The sequence below is a fragment of the Lissotriton vulgaris genome, chromosome 5, assembly GCF_964263255.1.
Source record: "Lissotriton vulgaris chromosome 5, aLisVul1.2, whole genome shotgun sequence".
NCBI classification, from domain to species: Eukaryota; Metazoa; Chordata; class Amphibia; order Caudata; family Salamandridae; genus Lissotriton; species Lissotriton vulgaris.
Window position 1 is genome coordinate 479,774,607 of NC_141693.1, and position 22,399 is coordinate 479,797,005.

The 22,399-nt window shown below is 42.5% G+C and overlaps 1 protein-coding gene across 1 annotated transcript in view; it reads right to left on the reverse strand.

Annotated features, from left to right (window-relative positions):
- Positions 1-11,028: 11,028 nt before the first annotated feature.
- The window catches only part of LOC147711117 (elastase-1-like), an 86,935-nt gene continuing 75,564 nt past the window's right edge, over positions 11,029-22,399 (reverse strand). The window contains exon 6 of the mRNA XM_086920111.1: positions 11,029-11,846. Coding sequence (XP_086776237.1) covers positions 11,667-11,846 — 180 coding nt within the window. The 3' untranslated portion in view covers positions 11,029-11,666. The remainder of the gene's footprint in view (positions 11,847-22,399) is intronic.

Sequence of the window (22,399 nt, forward strand, 5' to 3'; positions counted from 1 at the left end):
CCAGGTCTCTCTGTATTTCAGCATCACATGTGTCTCTGCTCTTGCATGTTTCTAGGATGAGATGGCATGGTTGCAGGAGAGGCCCTTGAACTGGGTAGACCACAGCAGGATGGGGCAGCCAGAGCCGCAACCATGAATCCTTCAGTGAATGAAGGTAATGGGAAACAGTATGGGCTCATGGCAGGCATCAGACCTATTTCTGGGTCAATGGGCAGCAGATAGGCTGCCATTTACACATGCTTCACAGCAGTGCACTAGCAGTCTCTGGATGCACTTTGTAAATACTGCAGTGGTGACCTCAATGTGCACATGTCTTGGCTTCGATGGTGATGTCTACAACTGACACAATTCTCGAGGAACAGCTCTGGGTTTCCGTAGCTATAATTACCATAGGAACAGCACTTGTTTTAAGCAGTGAGTTCAATTGTGATTGATCCTATTGCATAGAGGCAAGGTTGGCTGTCCACCCGCAATTCCCTTTTGGAACTGCACTTCTGGAGAGACTGCACCCACCCTCTTCGGATTAGCAGATCGCTCTCTGCTGTCTTCCTTCTCCTTGTAGACCCTTCACACTAGAGTCTAGTGGTTTCTATCATTCCCTGGACAGTCACAACTCCTAAGGCTTGACAAGCTCTTTCACTTTCTAAGCTGGCAAGCTGCCTTCCAGGTGCTTTATGTCAGGGGTAATGCTCTTTCAGCAAATAAAGACTCCAGGTGATGTGCCCTCTCCTCTGGGAAGCTGGCTGTCACACAAACACCAGTTCTGGTTGTACAGAAGTTCTGAGAGTATGCTGTATAATACTCCCTTCCTTGCTGTAAGAACTTTGACCTGAAGCAACAAGATTGTAAGTAGCTCCTACTTTTATGCAGTCAAAGCAGATAAGGAATTTGAATTCTCTGTATGCAATCTCAAACCAGGTTTGCAGCGGTTCTCCTGTCAAGTGTCCTCTCTAGGCTGTTTTTCAGACACAGCCTAGAGAGGACATTTGGCAGGAGGGTAGCTCTTCACAGCAGGGTAGTCTACAGCCTGGAGTACCTACGACAGAGGCGCAAACAGGCATGGGGTTTCTGCAACTGTCTTTTCACCATCCATGCTAAATAGTGATCAGGATGAAGACAAAAGGCTAGCCACACCTAAAATCTCTCTCTCACCCTGAACAACAGTCCCACCCAAACACCTACCAAATGGCAGTACCATAGAAAAACTAATCAGCAGCTCCACCCAGCAGGTGCTGCTAAAGTGAATTTCTAAAGGAGCTTTGTCTCCTTGCTCTATTTTCAGAACTGACATTAATACTGTCTCTGAAAAACAATCTCACCACCATCTTATTCACAGGAGCAGGATGGGGGCTTCCAAATTGGGACCCGCAGGCCTCCATAATTTTGGCTCACTCATGCACATACTACATGCACTACACAGCCACAAACACACAAAATCCACTTGGGATGTTAGTACTAGGGTCAAGGTTGCACATTTATCCAGAGCGTTACACAAGTGGGGCTGGCAACACAGATAGAAGGTCTGATTACAACTGTTGATTCACAAAACAGAAGATGTTGCCACCACCACTGTCCATGCTAAACCCATGACAGGGATAGTAGTCCACTCTCAGAAAAATGAGGGGACACCTGCTTGGAAAACAGCTACAAAGTTTATTCTTGGACTTTTAGAATATGTATTGACTGAATAACACCTTGATGAGGTGTGAACTTGGTTCAAGAGCTGAGACAAAGGCCTTGCGTGTGGGAAGGTGTTCCTCTGACAGGCTGACCATCTTGGTAGTGACCAGTAACTTAATTATCTTGCAAGAGGTCTACCCTCTCACAACAGATGTAGCTAACAGCTGTCCCCTTCTTTGTCCTTCCAGGCAGCCAGGAACCAATTCCATTGGTAGAGGAGCTGTCTCCAAAACTAGTTTTAAGTGATCGCAGAGGAAGGATTGCTCATTTCCCTGACCACTCCTCTGGGTTGGGCACAGGAGCTCGGTACAATAGAAGGATGTTTCTGTGATGTTGTATTTAGGGAGAGAGGTGAATAGTAGGGCACACAGGAACCGCTGCAAAAGTGGGTAGGGGTACCCCATGAAACCTTTTCCCTATAGGTTAGGGAAGGGCCATGAGTCACCCTCACCCACATACCAGGCATAAATGTGGCACCCCTGGCCACCGTCTTCAGTACACTACAGGACCGGTGGAAGGCAGAAGTAGGCATGCACATGCTGTTGAGACCTGTGAGGAGACCTGAAAGGCTGGATATGCTCCAATTTGCACCCAGGACAAAGAAGTGTACTCCAAGGGTCAGTGGGATGACCACCTGTTAAGCTACAGGGACGCAACAAGCTGCAAGATGCCCTTTTCCTGAAGAGAGCAGCTGATCAGTTCCAACTGGACCTGCCATGGATGCTGCTAGTGGCTTCTTCTGGAGTGAATCTTGAAACCCCCAAGTGCTGTTTCTGAGGTCCTGCGACCCTTGGCTTTGCCAAACTGTATTCCTCCTAACATCCTGAAAAACCTATGACATAGAAACATTCTGGCTCCAAAGACCTCGGGAGGACTGGGACAAACCTGCCAAGTTAGCCAATAAAGGTGCATTGCTACTGGGCGAAGGATTTAGTTTGCTCTCGGGCAGAGATTTTCCACAACAGCAAATCGTTTTCAGTGGCTCATTGTGACAAAGGTATCCAGCCTTGTGAAGCCCTTTTTGGCTACAGCTTGCAGACTTACCCCACTGGAGAAATCTCAGTTAAAAAATAGTGACAAAGTCACAATGTAGAACTCTTGATCGGGCAAAGGTGCCAAAAGTATCCGGCTGGTGAGGGACCTTCCTTTGGCGCAAATATTTAATTTCTCCTACTCTGAGCTTTCCAGCCAAATGTCAACAGCTTCCCTGGAACCTGGTCTATTGGCAATCCGGCCTTATGAAGCCCTTTTGTGCCACAGCCTGCTGCCTTTCCCCGCTGAGGCTTGCTGAGTTCCATTTGAGAGACTAAGGGCCAGATGTAGGTGGCCATTTACCGACCGGTAAATGGTCATTCCATATGTAGGTGCCCTATTTTACCGTTTCAGTAAATTTACAGAATCGATAAAATACCGAATCGGTATTTTTACCAATTCGGTAAATTGGAGATGTAGGTGGGACTCTTCTGAGTCCCACAGGCCTTACCGAATCAGTATTTTACCACCCAATCCAATTGGGTGGTAAAATACCGAATCCAGGTGTGCATGCACATGTGTGCATGCACACCTGTGCCATGTGACAGTCAGACATGCCCTTAGAGCATGTCTGTGTGCCACATGTCACATGTGCCTGAATTCGGGGTGCTAGAGGGTGTCAAAGTGACACCCCCTGCACCCTTGCAAAAATCGGTATTTAACGAATCGGTAAATACTGATTCGGTAATGACCATTGATACCTATGAGCTTCAATGCCCATAGGAATCAATGGGCATTACCGATTCGGTATTTACAGAATCGGTAAATACCGAATCTTAACGATTCGGTATTTACCGATTCTGAATTACCTACATTTCCCCCCCTCTAATTTACCACTTCTTAAATACCGAATCGGTATGATTCGGTATTTTAGAAGTGGTAAATTAGAATTACCTACATCTGGCCCTAAGGGCCTAATTTATATGTTGACAGAGAGGGAACTCGGTTGCAACTGCAACTTTGTTCCCTCCCTACCAATGTAGTTGTATACCTGCCTGATTTAAATGCATGCAGACCATAGTTTGCCTACAGCTGTGACTACTGTTACCACCACGGCCAGACTATTTTGATGGCCCGATGGAGTAAGGACCATCAGAGAATTGGTCATATGTTTGTCCGTCTGCCCAATTAGGATGGGTGGAAATATAGCCATTTTGTATTGTCCGTCACCGCCAGGCACACCCTGGTAGTAAGGGACAGTAAAAAAAACACAAAACACTGCCCTTGCCATGGGAGACGACTCCCATGGAAAGAGGGCATTATCTTTTTTTACTTAAAAAAATATCTAACTTTGGGATTTTCATTTAAAAAAGAAAAAAGAAAACAGTTTAATGCAAAGCTGCATCATGTTGACGGAGACCTGCACCAAACTGCAAAAACAATTGACAGGGGCCTCCATGATTGCAGTTCGCCATGACAGCAGTTAATTTCTAAATCTGGCAGGTGGCATCTGCGTCAGGGCAATGGAGTAATTTATTCTATCGCCCTGGCAGAGAAAATGGCTGTCCACTAGAATATAAACTTGGCCTTAAGTCAGGAGTAAAACTTCTGAACTGCGACAAACCTAATCTCTTTTTCTTATCTGTACTCCATTGTGATCGGCCCTAAATCGATCCTAAATACTGGTCAATCACAACCAGATAACCATGGTTGGTCATGAATGATTTTGGTGCTATTTTCATTTAAAATTTTAAGAATTCAAATCTCTGAATCAAATTATTCGCTTTTTGTCATTTTGATATCACGTTCATTAAATTCATCTCTATTATATACAGTGGAGTGTCTTTTTTATTTTATTGTGCTTTCAACTTTTTAACTGTTTTCATACTTCTAAGTGCTCTATACATTTTCTTAGGTTAAGCCTGTGTGCTCCATGCCATAGCTACCAGGGTCTAAGCTTAGCTTTAAATTACTGAAACCTTTACTGGACATAGCAAGAATAGTAATGTTATTATTTTGGTGGGCTACCATCTACCCTAACTAATAATCCACTTTCTGGAAGAGACTTTGATGTTTTAAAAAGTGATTATTCACTATGGGGTGTGACTGAAACAACATGCGAAGTCAATGTTCATGCAAAAATATTTTTGTAAGAAAATCACTGACTACAGACATAAAGAAATGTCTCAAAATTTCCCACATTTTTTCAAGTGTTGTGTCTTTTAAGTATGTGTTTCATTTGGATGTGAATCACCACTGTTGAAGTGAAATAAGCATATTTGGAGTCATTTTCTTGCTCTCAATAAGTGAAAACACAAGATTTTGAGTATAAGTAAAGCTCTATGAAAATGGCCTATTTGAGCACTTTTAGGCATTTAAAACTGTTTATTCACTACGGGGTGTGAAATAAACATTTGGAGTAAATGTCTGTTAATGGGAAAACGTCCACATTGTTATGTAAAATGCTGAGCGTGGACCTTAAATTCCTGAAAACAGATAAAAATATTTTGTTTTCAAATGTTGCATATTTCATTAATTGTTAGATTTTTGTGTGTGGATCATCCCTCCTAGTTTAAAGTCATGCTCCTTCTCTCATCAGACCTAAATACAAGATTTGAGAATGAGTAAAAGTCGAGTTATATTACGTTTTTCCTCACTTTAAGGCCTAAAAAGTCTTCATTCACTACAGGGTGTAAAATTAACAACATCTAGAATAATTTTGTATGCACGCAAAACCGTTCAATTTTAATGTTGCTGACTATTTATGACGTGTAGAAGTGAATCATCACTGCGGGAACTAAAACTGCACAGGATTATTTTCACGCTCTCAGTAGAGCACTGTACTGCGCGCATTTGAAGTGTGAAGCATTACGCTATATCTAAAATAGTATTTTGTACTGGAAGGGTACAGTTCTAGTATAAAGCCTATGCTAGACATTATGCACACACCCTTTCACTATGGTGCAAGGATGTATGAGTTGGTGCACCGCAGCATAAAGTGGACCAGCATAGGGCCAAGTAAAATAATGCCAAATTTTAGTATATATTGCACTATTCTGCTCTCTCACTTTCACACAAAGCGGCACAGTGGGTACTCTTCCCCTGCTTCAGAAGAATCATCAAACTATCCACATGAAATCCTCAGCCTCCACCACCTCTGACTTCAAAACCATTAGTCCTTTGGCTGATATTTCATCTTATGAATGACAGTGCCACCACCAGAATGGGACTACTAAGCCATTATGTCACTGTTGCTCCACATCTCAGCTGCCTCCTCAAAACAGTTCAATCCGGGATCAACAGTGGCACCTAAACATAGCTTGAAAAGCCACAAATTAACTAGAGCCAAGCGCAGTGCAGTCTTCATGATACTGGTGTGGGATAAAGGAGATCACTCTTGTGCTAGTTACTCCTCATAAACAGCATAAGTTCTTTGTCAATCTGAGCACCTCTAGCAACAGGAAGAGAGCCTCTCCTATGTGTTTCAATTTACAGTCAACTCAGATATCCAACAGCTATTGTGTAGCAGAGTGTGCCAGGTCTTCCCCTGTTGTACCATCTTTGCCACACACATTTGTAGTTTAACCCCTCCCCTGCTGATGACGGAACCGCTCCGTCATCAGCTGCGGTGGCGCTGTGCTGATGACGGAGCGGTTCCGTCATGGCCCGCCATACGCTCCTGCGCGGCGCGAATTCCGCGCCTGCGCTTAGCGTTCTATTGAGCGGGCGGGGCCATGACGGAACCGCTCCGTCATAGGCACAGCGCAACCGACGCTGGTGACGGAGCGGTTCCGTCACCAGCATGCGCCCGCCGCATTTCCGCACCGCCCCCTTAGCACTGCGGCGGAATAGCCGCCGCAGTGAAGGGGTTAAGCATTTACAGAGCATCATCAGCCAACAGCCATAGAAACAATACATTGTTGCAAATGTAATGAATATAAGTTTGTTATTGTACTAACACAGTCACTGCTATCACTGGGATAAGGTAAAGAGATTGATTCCAACTAGTTTGTTGTTTGGAGAGGAGATGCTGAGAAGAGCTAATAGTTTTGTAGAGGCCTGGTGTATTTTCTGGGACAATGTAAGTATTGAGTTGTGACTTTTTAATAGATCTTGGCACCATGGTTACAAGGAAGAGTTCTAATAGTGGGACAGTGTCATTTGGAGAAGATTGCTAGCGACGTATATTTTTTAATTATTTAACTTTAACGGCGGGAATTAATTTTTATGTAAGAACACAGTTCAATTGAGATGGTATGTTTCAAAGGGAGAGTATCTGCCCTTTTCAGTACTGATCTACTGCATTAATGCAGGAGCAAACAGGTACTCTGATGAGTGAGCACATACACTTGTAAATTTCCATTTAAATCACTGACTATACTTTTATACAGCACATGTGCACAGCAAGAAACTGCTAAGTCAGTGAAATCAAACTCAGCCAGGTTACAATGCACAACATTTTCCTGCTTATAATTTGCATTTAATGGTTTTGCATATTTACAGAAAAGACAGTCACCGAAGTACAATAATGATTTTTTCATATTTGTAACTTTGCATCATATTTCCAATCTGTTGTTGACATCCATCCCCTTTTGAATTTAATGAAAATCTACGGTTCAAATACTATAGAGCACTATAGAGCATAAATGGTACTTTAAACTTACAGAAATTAAAATCCACATTTATAATCTACAACAAAACACAAGCACCAAATAATAGCAGAACGTTTCCTTTATTGACAGGGAGAGTGAAAAACAAATTCATTTTGCAGCAATGTTTAATAATGTCTAGGAAAATGTTTTAACAGGTCTTGGCAGTCTTTCTGCAACTGGACAGGGTTGAACCATCAGCCTTCAAATAGAACTGGCTTCCTTCCGAAATGTTGCTAACCCCAATCAAAACACTAGTTCCAATGTGTGTTTCTTTCTGGTGCCCTAAATAGCCAGCTGGTCCCCTACCTCCTTCCATGCTCGTGACGGAACCGCTCCGTCACGGGCATCGGTTGAGCTGTGCTCATGACGGAGTGGTTCCGTCATGGCCCGCTCAGCGCGCCTGCGCGAATTCCGCGCCTGCGCTGGACGTTCCATTGAGCGGACGGGGCCATGACGGAACCGCTCCGTCATGAGCACAGCTCAACCGAGGCTCGTGACGGAGCGGTTCCGTCACGAGCATGTGAGCGCCGCTCGGCCCCCTCTCCCCCCTAGCGCTGCGGCGGAATTGCCGCCGCAGCAAAGGGGTTAAATTACACTCACTAACCTGCACTAGTCAGTACTTAAATCTTCTACTACCCAATGTGGTAAACCAATTGTATGAACTCTTTGGTGGGGACGAGTACTGTCTCAGTTAAATAATGTAATGATTTCAGTTACGGTGTAGGGACCATTTAATTATTAGGAATTAGACAAAAAAGCATAGCTCCTATGCAGTCGTCATGCTCAAAGGACTGGAATAAACTTAAGTTGTAAAGTAATTTCAGTGATGGGACTTGTTTAGAAGCTAGAAATCCTCAGTCCTCGTTACATATATGGTCAGAGGTTAGCAGCTATTACTGCCATTGGCTGTACGTCCCAATCTGACAGTGGACACTGTTCAGCACAGTAGGCAGGAGAATAGATGCATGGGGTTTGCTACATGCAAAAGTGCTCTACTTGCTTTCAGTGCTGAACTTGGGAATACCAATTCAATAAGAAGCCAGCAGTGGAAAACCGCACAGTATCAAAATTTAGGTCTGCATTTAGCAGCTTCTTCTTTTGACAGTGTATGTAGGGCACCAGGGTGCTCCCCTGAAACTGCTGGGTATGGGGTCCAGGAAGTTCATTCCACTTCTCGTAGATAGTCTGCATCAGTGAAACTCAATATACGGCCCTGGGACCGCATGCGACCCTCCTGACCTTTACATGCAACCCCCTCCTCAACAGCAACACTACACTGCTTTTTAATTAACTCAGCACTAACATCAAGGAGATGGTATGTACATAGGCAAGCATTTATTTAAAGGGTAATTTAAGTTAAAGAAAGGAAGTAACTAGGGTGTCCTGCACCCCTTAACTTTAGGGACACTGATTTTTAAAGATATCTTGCAGAAAAAGTGTAAAAATATTAAGTCTCTTCAAAATTCAAAAAGTGGGTTTCATAAACAAGAAGAGCTGTTTCACTTTAGTACATCAATTTATGGCAGTGCATTGAGAAGAATTTTTTTTAAGTGATAGTTTTCAAACATGAATTTAGAAACCTACATCCCCCCCCCCCCCACCCGGACAACAATGTGAATAGTGAACCAAGAGGCAAATCTGTTGTTATGTGCACTCTTTGGGTGGCCTGGGTTCCAATTATCTATGAACAACATTATAGTTTATTACATCAAACAGAGGAGAAGGTTTTGACCAGCACTATTTTTTTTTAGAAGTTTTATATAGCGCGAACTTGACCCGTAATCAGGTATCAGAGCGCTTTACATGAGCACCAGTTGTGTTACATGAGGACACATTCATTTTTGTTAGGCAAGGGGAGATGAAGTGATTTGCCCAGAATCACTGAATGGTGAGCGTCGTTGCGAGACTCGAACCTGGTTGCCGAGATTTGAAGTCGACCGCCCTAACTCTTAGGCTACATCCTCTCCCAAATCCTGAAGTAAGGTATTTTGAAGTCTTTTTATAACTCATAATGAAGAAAAAGGAGGGAAAGTGAAAGAAAACGTTTGCTTAGGATCACACAATTTGGTTAATTGGGGAAGCCAGGATTAATCCCAGGTTTTTCTGGTTTCACACAGTACAATTAAGCCACTAGATGTATATGCTTCGCTTCCCCTACTTCCACCTTACCGCCAACCAACAACCACCACCCTGGCTCGAATCAATGCGGCCCTCGGTCACACCACTGACCACATTTTTTGAACCCATGGTAATATCTTTGCGAGTACACATGTTCTACATGGAGCATGACTGCCTTGCACACGTTGGTGTGTGGCCTAAATGTCCGTACAGGTTTCTCTCTGTTTTCATGTCTGAGCAGAGAGGAATTAATCTAGTAATCCTTCTATGTTCAGGCTTTTCAGCGGGCAACCACTTCAATATGTGATAAAAATCCCTATACTAAAGGAATTTATTTAACTTTTCCGCTACACAGTTCACAGGAAAAATACAATTGCATGTAAAAAGTTAGGACCGATTTCTTCTTTTTACGTGGACATGAAATTTGTGTTTAGTATTTTTAAATTTTTTTTAAGTTTAGCAGTAACACGTTTATCTACCAGGAACATGCTTAAATTGCAGTCTAGGTTTTTGCATGGCACAGTCAAGGGCCAAGAAGCAGGCCTCCACACAGGAAAGTGACAACTCTGTGTTATGCCCTGGGTTTAGGCCAATATTCCCAACAGCAAAGATACTCCTAACAAAAAACAGAGGGAGAAATAGGAGGTGCACCGGTCTGTTCCAGGCTTTCATCTTTGCATTATCTTTGAGAATTCTTCCCCAAAACCAGCTGGCAACAAGGAACATATGGTAGTAAACCAATCTTGTTTACTTAATTGGTCATAGACTGCGTTTTATAAAGCTAAGGGGGGATAAGAAATGGGCTAAAAAGTTGGGGGTCTCTGAAAGGCCTGTGGCGTTTTACGAGTAACTAAGAATCATTTATGAGATATGTGAACTAAGGGCATGTCTTTTATGGATTTTAAAATACTGATGAAGATTTACATATATGGTGCCTGAAAGATTACCCAATACTAAACATTTCCTCCCTGGAGTCATATTTTTTCATGTTCTTTCCTCTGGAGCCAATCCCAGTGCTATTGGGCAATGCATGTGAACAGTATGTCAGCACTGTCACAAGTATGTCCCTCTACCACCACAGCTGTCCACTTTGGCTTGCACAGATTGTTCTTGTCGTGGTTTAATTATTTTTTTTCTAGGCTATGAGAACTCTTATTTTTACCCTTTACTCCGCGCACTGCATTAAGATTTATTTGAGCATTTGTTCTTCAATGGCATGGTTTGCTGATAATTTTAAGCTCCTCTTTACTGAAGCATCTTGGTCGCCATGTAAGTGTCGAATCCAATTTAGCCTTAATTTACTGTGCTTCATACTCATTGAACTGTACACTACCTTTCAGCAATGACTTACATATATTGGTCTGACACCTCTTCAGGCCCCGCGTGTAGGTCACAAATCAGGCAATAATGCATAATCAATGGCAAATGAAGATTAGTTGAACCTTGACTTTCTTTGTTGCATTGCTGGAAGGCGTGTCACTATTTGAATTGTTATGTCTACATTTCTTATTGAACTTCCATAGTATTAATGTAGTCACTCAAGGGAAAAAGTCGATTTGACTGCTAGCCATTAGCAAATAAAACATCAACGGGTACAAAGGAAAGATACTGATTGCAACCATTTTAATGGGGAGAACCATCCGTATTTATATGGACATTTTTTATTTCTCAGCCATAGACATTGCTGTGCTTGGCTGATCTGACTGTGCGCCATGCAGTTGAATATCCTTACAAAGTAACGAATGCCTTCTGTATTTTCTTCTGGAACATAGAATCCCTACATAAACCTACTACATGACGACACATCGGTTCACAAGCAATATGAGGCACTAACGCTGTGATAACTATATCATATGTCAATTGGACAGTTGCATGAATTAACAATCCTCTTCATTACTTAGTCTAGGTAGACTCCTTGTAAACACTCCGTTGGGTCTTGCACAATAAAGTAAATCTAACACCAATAGTGTGTGAATCGGTGAACATAATACTAGGTCCTCAGGGTCCAAAGAGTTGGATGGGAGTATCGTGGACCACTTGGAATTTGAGTGCTTGATTTTCTTCTGGTTTTTGAGATTCACCATTAGACAGAGCTAGGTAGGAGTGGGCAGAATCAAAAAAGAAGTGGAGATATTCCATATGATTACTTGTCGGTGTAGATATGAAAACGACACGCAGATTCCTACATTTCACACAAGATCTTTCTGTGTTTTGCATGATCCCCCAAGGCTTGTCTCGTGAGACTCAATGCAAGAAGAAATCACGGATCCTTGTTGCCTCAATCCAGGGAATGTAAGCTGAGGTGCGGGTGAATACGCTGGGTTTGTTCTCCACGGTGCATCCAATGGGGCCGAAGCTTACCACGCCATGCACCTCCCACTTTTCTTTTCCAATCTGGCACACAAGGGGCCCTCCGGAATCCCCCTGAAAGAAACACAATTTTGGGTGAATCTATATGCATGTGACAACTACTTTTTAGAAGAAAGCTTGTAAAAAAATACATAAAGCACTTATATTATTGATAAATAGCCTGAAATGCCATAAATGGCTTTATTCTACTCTTATATGCGCTGAAAATTGTGAACGGTGATCTACACAGGCCCAAAGAAGGCCTCTGGATTAGAGCCTCAACATATGGTTTGGAGTAAACTATGTAGAGGTATAAGACGCAATACTTACTCTGTCCAGACTTAACTGCATTCAGAACTCCTATGGTTAGTGGGTGATCACGTGATCAAGCCGCAAGGCGAAACACGTTTTGTGGAATAAACCTGTGTTCCAGCATTCGTGGTTTTTGACTCATTTTCCTGAGAGCGTACGTTTGGATTTCTTAAAAGGATTTGGATAATTAATCACTGGCACGCTCCGCCGGAGTGTACACCACCCCTCCTCGGGTCCCAGTATCTCGGCAGGAGCCGTCTTGTTTTGATATATATATATATATATATAAAATATCGATATGCTGATGTTGCATGGTCCGTCTCCCTTCTGTTCGCTGGTGTGCTGAGCAGGCGCCGGAAACACCGAGAAATCCAGAGGAGTCACGTGTTTCATATATATATATATAAATATATATATATATATATATATATATATATATATATATATATATATATATATATATATATATATATATATATATATGTATATATATATATATATATATATATGTATAATCAGATTAGGCCCCACAGTAAAATACATAGAATCTGTGCTACAAAATAAGAGTGTATCAGAAGTGAACTTGCTATAAGGATTTGTCAATTGTGATAACAGATGAGATCATGCTCAATGCATGTTTCTAGGGTTCACATTTCTTGGTGTTAGGTTTTTGACACAATTTTCAAATGAGTGCAAGCATTTTAGTTTTGAAAGTTTTAATTGTGGGAGTGATCCCTGGCGGTGGTCGGGTGGGGGACATCGGTGTGAAATTCCAGGACGTACGAGAGCAACATTTTATTTTCAGAGTTCATTAGGTGTGTGAAGTCACTGCGTGTTGGATTTAGGAATGCTGAGTGGCAATAGGCTAGTTTTTGCATTTTGCTGCAGGTGTCTTTGATGGTGGTGCAAGAGTGAGAGGGATTTAGAGAAACACGTTCAACAACATGGTAAGAGAGTGAGAGTTATTGTATTTGGGAAGTGAGAATTAATGGAAGTCAAATTAAATTAAGTGAATATCAATAATATTTAAACCTCTTGGCAGGGTTTTAAGTGGGATGAAAAACGGGGGGGGTCTCTCAAAGGGGTTCGATTTTTTTTTTGTTGGTTTATGTCATTGCATCCAGATATATGATACAACCAGATACAACCAGTAACATCATACATACAACAATTGGCTTTGTCAATGGTTGTTAGTTGCATAAGATAAATAAGCAGCAACTATGGCTTGTATATAATATTGAAAAAGTTTCCACTTAAAGCCCTGGTGACGCCACGCCAATGTTGCTGCTCCTGAGTTTCAAAAAGAGAAGGGAAATCCAGAGAGAAAATGACTCTCTTCAAAGGAATTCCCTCCCCCTACAACTCTCACCTGGCATGACGTCATTCCGTAACTTCTCCACTATTGAGAAGTGAGCAGTGGGAGCACGCGCACAGCGATGTGCCTGCTGTCACTGCAGCCAGGAAAAACAGACCGCCTGTGCCAGGGCACAAAACAGAGCCCCATAGAGACCCGTTTCGAAGCCCGTTTAAAAAACTGCCTGTGCCTAGCACTGGTGAGACCCGGCCCACCTAAAGCCCTGCCTATTGGCCAGTTCTTAGGAAAGTGACCTTAATCCAGTCCTGGTTTTTCATCCAACAGTTCTACACACATTTACTCACTGTGTCCATTATACATGTTGTCCTCCTAGTCACAGAATGCTTAGTGCACTCAGTGCTAAAAAAAGCACCCGAGTCCCGACTCGTGACACATGGGCAGTTAACAGCTTAATGTTTTCAATGCCCAAGTACATTTCCTTAGTTTTTGCAGTATTCTTTATAACACACTACAATAATAAAAGTCAGAAGTCAGTAAAGAACCGAGATGTTTACAAGCGCAGTCCAACATTTTAGAAAGAGCATCAGTTTGCTGCCATATCATATGGATGACACAAACAACGAAAAGAGTTCACAGTGCTGGGCCAAAGAACAACGGAAGAGGTATGTGGAATGGAAGGCGGCTTAAGAGTCACGAACCCACCTTACAGGGCACTCAGTACCTTATTAGTGTCACGCATTCGGCCACCCTGATGGACTGTATCCCATCCACCAAAGCCTAAATCAGGCCAGAGTTTCCAATCTGAGTATATTACTTTCTTGTTTTCTTTTTGGTAAATGTAAAATCCGCTTCGAAGTTTTGAAAATAATTTAGGAACAATTAGGGCGAAAACAAACCAACCGTTCTTTCCTCTCCCAAACTAGCGGTTCCAACTTCATTCAGAAAAGAACCTGGTTTCTGACAGTGGAGGGCCATTTGCCTCTTCAAATCTTTCTTTTAGGTCTACCTATTTTGAATTGTAAGTAAGGTAGTCCTCGCAAGTGCAAGCACAACTGATCGACGTTCAATGGTCTTCCAAGAACGCAATATTTGACGAAACGCATTAGCGTGTTAACTCGAAGTTCTGAAACATCTTTCAGTTTTCTATTAATGACGTACTTTACCTGTGCATATGCGGCATAAGATTTTTTAATTTTTTGTTTGCAGTTTTATATAGCGCGAACTCCACCGAACATATTGAAGCACTTTACACGGGCACAAGTTACGTTCCAGACTCACAGGAGGTGGAGCCAACGCTGAGGCTCGAACCCGGTTCCGCAGCTTCAAAGTCGGCAGCTCTGGCTGTTAGGCCACATCCTCTTGTTTTATTTGCTTACTGAAATCTGGAAATTCAAGAATTAAAGAAGAATATTTTGCCTGTGCATTAAGGAGTGTGTCTCCGTCCTCTGCTTACCTTCTTTACTAGGCCAAAGAGTCTTTATTAGTGCTCACTGGCAGAACTTTTTCCTAATAAAGCTGTTCATCTCTCATACCAATACCATTAATCTGTCTAGCAATCTGATGCCCACAATTGTCATTTCTTCAGATTACATTTACATTCATCATTTTCTGTAGGAAAGTTGGTCTTATAAAGTACCACATATCTTTTGGTGGTGTTTTCATGAGGTGTGTTTTACATGTGGTACCCAGGTGAGTTTTCGGGCAAACTGCAAAATGTTCATTTCACCCTTTCACAAACAAAAGTTGAGGGGTTGAGAATTTTTGATTATTACTATTTTTACTAGTAATTAATGTGGTAAGCGACAGGATTAAAGATCCCAGAATAGAGAATACTGTGCAGAATAAAGCACTGTATTTCCATGTTCACACTGTTATTCCCTTTTCCGAGGGGTTTAATTTGTCATAGGCTGAATTCCATGTGGAAATACTGGGCGGTAACAGTAATTCTGGTCACTGAGAATCTCAGCATGGAAGTCCACCTAAGTCGCATTCAGGCCTTAGTGAAAAGGATGACTGCAGGGCCCTCTAAGCCTCCTCGTTCGGAATAGGGGCCGACCTCCGCATGACCAGGTAGCCAAAGGCCTCAGTTCTAGACCCAGATCCACCTTTCCTCACATGTGCTGGGTCAACAAGAATACAAAGGGGCATATTGGCAAGCCCCTGTCACTACTAGAACATCACTTTTTGGCTATAGGTAATTTTACTTATTCACAAGGCAGCGTTAAGCCACTTTACTTGGCTTAACGCTGCCTTGTAAATAAGGCACTCTTCAATGCTATACTTAGCGTGAAAGGAGTGGGCAATGGGCATTGCAGTGGGTATTCTGCCGTAACACCCGCTGATTTTGATGCTGCCCCATAGTTACAAGAGTGGCGTAAATATGGGGCAGCACCAACATTAAGACAAATCTGGTCTTTTACAGGGCGCTACAAGGAGAAATGCTTTATGTATCCTCATTTTTGCCATTTTTATGTGTGCTGCATTGTGCAGGACACATACAAAGAGAAAAACGCCATGCATGATTGTTTATGTGCAGGAAGGTCCCCCTTCCTGCACATAAACAAGCATTTTAAAAATGACGAGTTACCGAATCAGTAAATACCGAATGTTACAGAATCGGTAATTAAAAAAAAAGAATTACCTACATCTCCCTCCTTCTACTTTACCGATTCATAAATACCGAATCGGTATGATTCGGTATTTAAGAGTCGGTAAATTAGATTTACCTACATCCGGCCCTTAAAGTCTTGCTTGTTCTAATCCTCGTGACCTCTTTACCCACTAGTCCTGTTTTCTGAGCATCAGGACACCCCAAAGGCTTGATAACTAGCCTTAAAAAATGTGTTTCATTCATTCATTTACTCAACCATTAACTAAAGTTCTTGAGACGGACCTTGCTTGTTCAGAGGATATAACCACAAAGTGTGTATCCAGAATCTGTCGGTGATCAGCGAAAAATCATTTAGTTAACACATATTTTTACAAAGTGTTTTCCAATCACCGGCACAACAGGTAAAATTATATTTTCAGAATTCATTGTATCTACTTCTTTCTAATTGTTGGCAAATGATGCAACCGAATCTTGTGCTTTGCAGGCAAGCAGAACAGCCCAGGCAATTCCATTTGTGCAAAAAACCTCCAACCGTCACTCAGTTACATATCGAAAAGAAATTTAAAATGCTTTTCCTGGAAGTGCATGTCTAAGCTGCAACCTACACGACAAAGCATCTGTGCGCTCCATGTTTATTTCAAAGACCTCTACATAGGCTATAGGCCAAGCGATTGGCTGGGACCTCCTTCCTCTTTCAGGAGGCAAATGGAAACCCTATAGTACTAGCCGGACCTTTATGATCTGCCAGTGGTGCAGCTGGTGCAGTGACACCAGGGCCCTGAGGCGGGAGGGGACCCAGTCTTCTCTGCATCAAATGCAGTTATTTCACAAACTGGCCTTTCATAATTTTTTCAGACACAGAACATGCCTGGAACTCGGAGTCTATATTTCGACAGGGTGGCAAGGTGGGAGGGTAAGAAGGGAGTAGAGGATAATGGAGAAGAGATAGGTAAGGAATGAAGGAAAATGAGAAGGTGAAAGATAAAAAGGAGAGGAGGAAAGGAAACCAAGACCGAATCAGAGAATTACTTAAGGATCACAGAGAAAGAAAATTGAGATTAGGACAAGCAAAAGGGGCAAGGGAAAAGAAAGGAACCAGAAATAAGGAGGCTGGGAGACAAGAGAGGAAAACGATGTGTACAAGTGATAGCAGAGGGGTAGACAGCTGCTTAGAGAGGTTAAGGAGGAGAGAGTCCAAGGAACGAAGGAGAGGAGAGAGAGAGATGGAGAAAGGAATCAGAGAAGGGAAGACAGGTAGAATGAGGGACGTAGAGAAACCATATTCCCATAAGAATTCCCTATTCTGGTGGGGTAGTTAGTGCAGCAGGTGCAGTAACACCAAAGTCTGATGAACTAGGTCTAACCTCCTCATAAATGTCAATTCACCAACATGGAAAGGGGTGTGGAAGCGTCACCATACACACATTGAATATTGATGACATTACAGGGCTCACTTTGTCACACCACCAGCCCCTCCACAGCTCCTGATTTTGACTTGAAGGACCAGGTGAAGAGGAAAGTTGCACCAAGCACAGACAATAAATGCGTTATCTGCCCTGTTTACTTTCTGTTCTGCTGGTGCTTTTATGACTTGCTGCGACCAGTAGTGGCAAGGGACATGTCAGGATTACAAGAGAAGTAGCATGACGGATGACACCCCATCCATAATTGGCACGCTTGAATCTTCTGCTGGTGGTCCAGCTATAAAAGACAAACACAGGCTGAGCTTGCTAAGTTATGGCCCTGGCTTCATGACATTCCTTTCTGGCCCCTGGTTGAGCCTTAAAAGTGTGGTGGCGGCATAAGCACTTTTGTTTCCCAAACTAAGTCTACTATAGGACCGGCCCATTATGGTTATCCCATATGCAAAATGGGTGCCTGTGCACCCTGTAAATGAATATTACAATACACCACTATCTGCTTTCCCATCCAAAGTCTAAGGTCAATTATAATGTTGGGGTAGTTATTATTGTACATTATTATGTATAAACATGAAAATCTGTGCTTAAAATGCATATATAGGGAGGCGCGTGGCGGCGGCAAGATGGCCGCAACCTGAGACGCTCTGGCACATCGAGCTTCTCTTCTCCGCGAAGGAGCCTTTCTTTCAGCAGCGCTGATGCTCGCAAACGAAGCATAACACTTCAGAAACTTCCAGGAGCATGCAGGCGTGTTTCCAACTGCTTCCAGCGGCAATTAATCTTCTTTCTCCCCGCATAATGATCTCCTCAGTGACGGCGGCCGCCAGTCGGCACATGTAAGAAATAGCGTGCATTTACACATTGTTTTATAGTGGTTTCAAAACCTTTTCCTTTTGCTACTTCTCCTGCGAGCCATTATTGGTTCGTTTTTTTTCACTTATTGGCTAGAAGAGACTCCTTTTTCCTGCTGACTAATGGGCTACTGGCCTTTATATCTATAAAAACGGACTTGGGCAGTTTTACTTTGTTTTTTTCCAGCACCATGCCAGTTTTAACCTTCACTTTGCTACAGCTCAACTTTCTGGATATTTTTGAACACTGCCAATGCCTAATGTATCTCTTACTTGCCTGTATTTATACAGCATGTTGTGCGCACTGACAGTCTAGTCCAGCATTTTAATAAATCCAACCATTCATCCTCCACAATACAATATATTTTAATGAACTATACATCTGTTGGTTGCCTTGGATTTTGCTTGGTTTCATCTGGTAGCTTTTTCTGTGCAGGACGATTTTCTTTTCTCTTGCAGTAACTTTTTGCCCTTGTCTTGGTGGTCCTCATATTTTGCGTGCCTGTATTTCGTCATACTGACTTTGCGCCATGGACCATTTGCAAATTTCTAAGTTCCAGAGTGCTGCAGGGGCTGGTTCTGGAGGTCGCAAAGATACAACAACAAACTCTGGCAAGCGACTCAAGAAGGACCTTTGTTCTCTGCCCAAGTCACCTCCTCCCCTCACGCTGGAGGACATTATGGAAGAAATACGCCCAAATACCCCTTTATGTTTGATACCACTGCTACTCTTCAAAGGATTGAGGAAATATGGTCTTGATTCGAGATTGTCTGATGTTGAGCAGAAGCTGAGTGATGCGCAGGATGTCCTCGCTAAAGTCGACACCCTCACTAAAGAGGTGTCCCAACTTAAGAGAACTGCAGAGGATTTAAAAAATCAAAATAGTCATAATAACCTACGTATTTACGGAATTCCGGAAGGTTCCGAAGGTTCTGACATGATTTCCTTCCTAAAAACTCAAGTCTTACAGATAGCTGGCCTTCCTAAATCTACAGATTTTAAAATTCAAAGAAAGCACAGATTAGGGCCCAAATCTGCTTCCTCTTCAACTAAACCAATAGGCATCATCACATATTTCCAGCACTGCTCTGATCTTATGGCGATCCTCAACGCGACCAAGCAACACAAACAGATGTTATGGGCCGGACATAAAATCTTTTTCAGTCAAGACGTCTCTAAACCAACAGCTAGCAGACGTAAAGAATTTCTTGATCTCAGACCAGCTCTCAAATCCATGAATGCCTTACAAAGACAGAACATTTTCCTTTGAAGATCCTGCTGACCTTTGGTAGTTCATACATTCTCATCGAGGAGAACTCATGGAAATTAGCAATAGTTGATTGTTTTGCTCTTTGACACTTATGTTTATCTTTCTCTCCGAGACCTAATAATTGTCTGTATGTCGTACTACTTATCTTGATTTTGTCTATACATTTTTTCTTTTCTTTTTTTCTAGATTCCCCCTTGTGTTGTCCTGTCATTGAGGATTCATTCCAGCATTCTCCTTATGTTTATCAAGTCTGGTTCATCTTGTTGCTTTGTCCTTTTATTGTTTGGTAAGTCTCCTTTCTCCTTGTTTCATTAGTCTATTACTTTCTTTTTGGAGTTTTTCTCCCTCATCTTTTATCTATTTTCTATATCATTTTTTTCTTCTCTCAATGTTTCATCTCACTGGAAGTGGTCATCTTGGTTTGTGCCATTCCCCCCCCCCCCCCCCCAACTACTGTTTCATTTTCTGTGGACCGTTATGGCTAAAGCCACTCAGCTTTTTGTCATCTCTTTTTTTCTATCCTATCCCAGTCATCTTCTCTTCCCTCTCTCATTGTTTCTCTGGTAACACTTACCTTATCTATTTTTGCCTGTATCCTTTTCTTTATTCTCTCAGTTCATGGCTTCTTATTGTGTCCTTATCTTGAGTTCTTTTTTATCTCAGCTTATAATTTTCTGCTATTTTTCTCAATCTGCTCTGGTTCCTATTCCTACTCCTGTGGTGGTCATTTGCTTCAACCCTTTCTCTTTTTATTCTTCTTTGCTTTCTAATTCTACTCTCTTCATACCTTTATCCTGTCTTCCCCTACTCTTTTTTGAATTCTACTAACCTTTCCGCCTATTCCTATTTAACTTCCTGAGATGAATAGTCTTCGTATTATTTCTTGGATTGTTAAAGGTATTCGCAACCCTGTTAAAAAACAACGTGTTTTATCTTATCTAGCAAGATTGAAATGTCAGGTTGCATTGTTACAAGAAACGCACCTTAAATCGCAACATCTGTCTTCAATGCGTAAACAGTGGGTAGGAGAGGCTTTTTGCTCTCCAGCAGTGAACAACAAAAATGGTGTTATTATTCTGTTTCATAAGTCATTAAGTGTTCAGTTACAAAATGAGTTTCATGATACTAATGGTAGATCTTTTTTTTAGATACTATTGTTAATAATATACCACTTTCCTTTTGTAATGTTTATGGCCCTAATGGCGTTGATTTAACCGATTAGAATGACTTTTCCTCACTTCTTTCCTCTCATGCGACTGATGATTTGATTGTGAGTGGTGACTGTAACTAACTTATGGATCCCTATGAGGAAAAGTGTTCTTCTGATCGGCATCATTTGTATCGGACCTTCATTGTTTTTTCATTGCCATTTCGTGTCAAACACTTTGACACGACCTACCTGGTAGTTTTTGCTGATGCCTGAGGAAATTCTAACTGACACAACAAAAACCATCTTCCAGCCTGCATTTCTGCCCAGGAACTGTCGCACACCCAACCCCCCCCCTGTTCTTTGCAGTTTGTCAGAAAGCCATGAGACACTCACGCCCTGTGTAAATGATTTGTTTTCCATCTCCTGCTCCCTGCTTGGTAAACATCCTTGACACCGTGATCAGGTTATCTGGACAATGGTCTGACTGCTGGGCCTTGATCAGGGTGATTGGACAATGGTTTGAATGACCGAGCTTTGATCAAGCTGATTGAACAATGACCTGAATGACCGTGCTTTGATCAAGCTGAGTGAACAATGATTTGAGTACCAAGCCTTGACCAGGTCACCAACTACAAACATCGTCTGGATCTGGTTATCAACTGCAAACACTGCCCTGATTGAACAATGGACTAACAGCCAAAAGACTGGAATGAAAAAGTATAAAAGGCTTGTAAGCTGCGGAGTAAAGCAGCAGCCTCCTCTGTCTTGTTTTTAACGAGCTCAGGACTCTGTTCCATAGCCTGGGCTATTTGAATAAATCTGGGTTCCTCCTGCAGACGAAGCCTCCTGTGTCTCCTTTTACTACATATGAAGAATATGGAAGCCTTGGGCGGTTCCCCCGCCGCCGAGACCCAGTAAGTGGGTTATTCCAGTTCTTCAAATGGCGCCTGAACAGGGACTCCATGAGTATAAAGCTCAGGCCCTGTGGATGTGAGGAGGTGCACGGAAAGACTCCGACGGAGGCGCCCTACCAGAGGTATTCTTGCAATCCGGTAAGCCGAACGACTCGCCCGCTGTTCCTCCCCACACGGTCTGGGCCACATGACCGCGTCCTTGCTGGAGTCCCCAAGCAAATAATTTCTGGAGCAGGACACAGCCCTACGTCTGCAGAAGAGAACTACCCCTGTAAGGTAAGGGTGGACTGATCACCCACCAAGTCTGTATGATTCTGCTGTTATTGACTTTTGCAAAAGCCAAGCAAGCGAGGTGACTTTTTAAAACCTGCTGGTGTCTGTTATCTGTTTACAAGAATGCCAGTCAGTAGTAAGTTCAAGAAATTATGTTGTTGTATGTGTAAGCAGGACTCCCAGCTGGAGGCGGCTTGTCCGCTTCCTCCAGAAGGGACCCCTGGCCATACGATGTATGTTAAACATTGCCCTTCTGCCATAATGTTTTCCTCATTCTGGGTAAAATATACGAAACAAAGTACCGCAAAGTATGGCTCCTTTAATTCCCAAGTTCTCGCCAACTTAGAGGAACAATTAATGAAAAGAAAAACGTGCCCGTCTATGTTTGAATCTGTCCGATTTTGGAAGAAAGAGATATAGCACAGAGCTTGAAAGCAGAAGGCTCAAGAAAGAAAACAGGAATGTATGTCAATGGCTGACCACGCCAGAGAAAATGTACAAAATCAAATG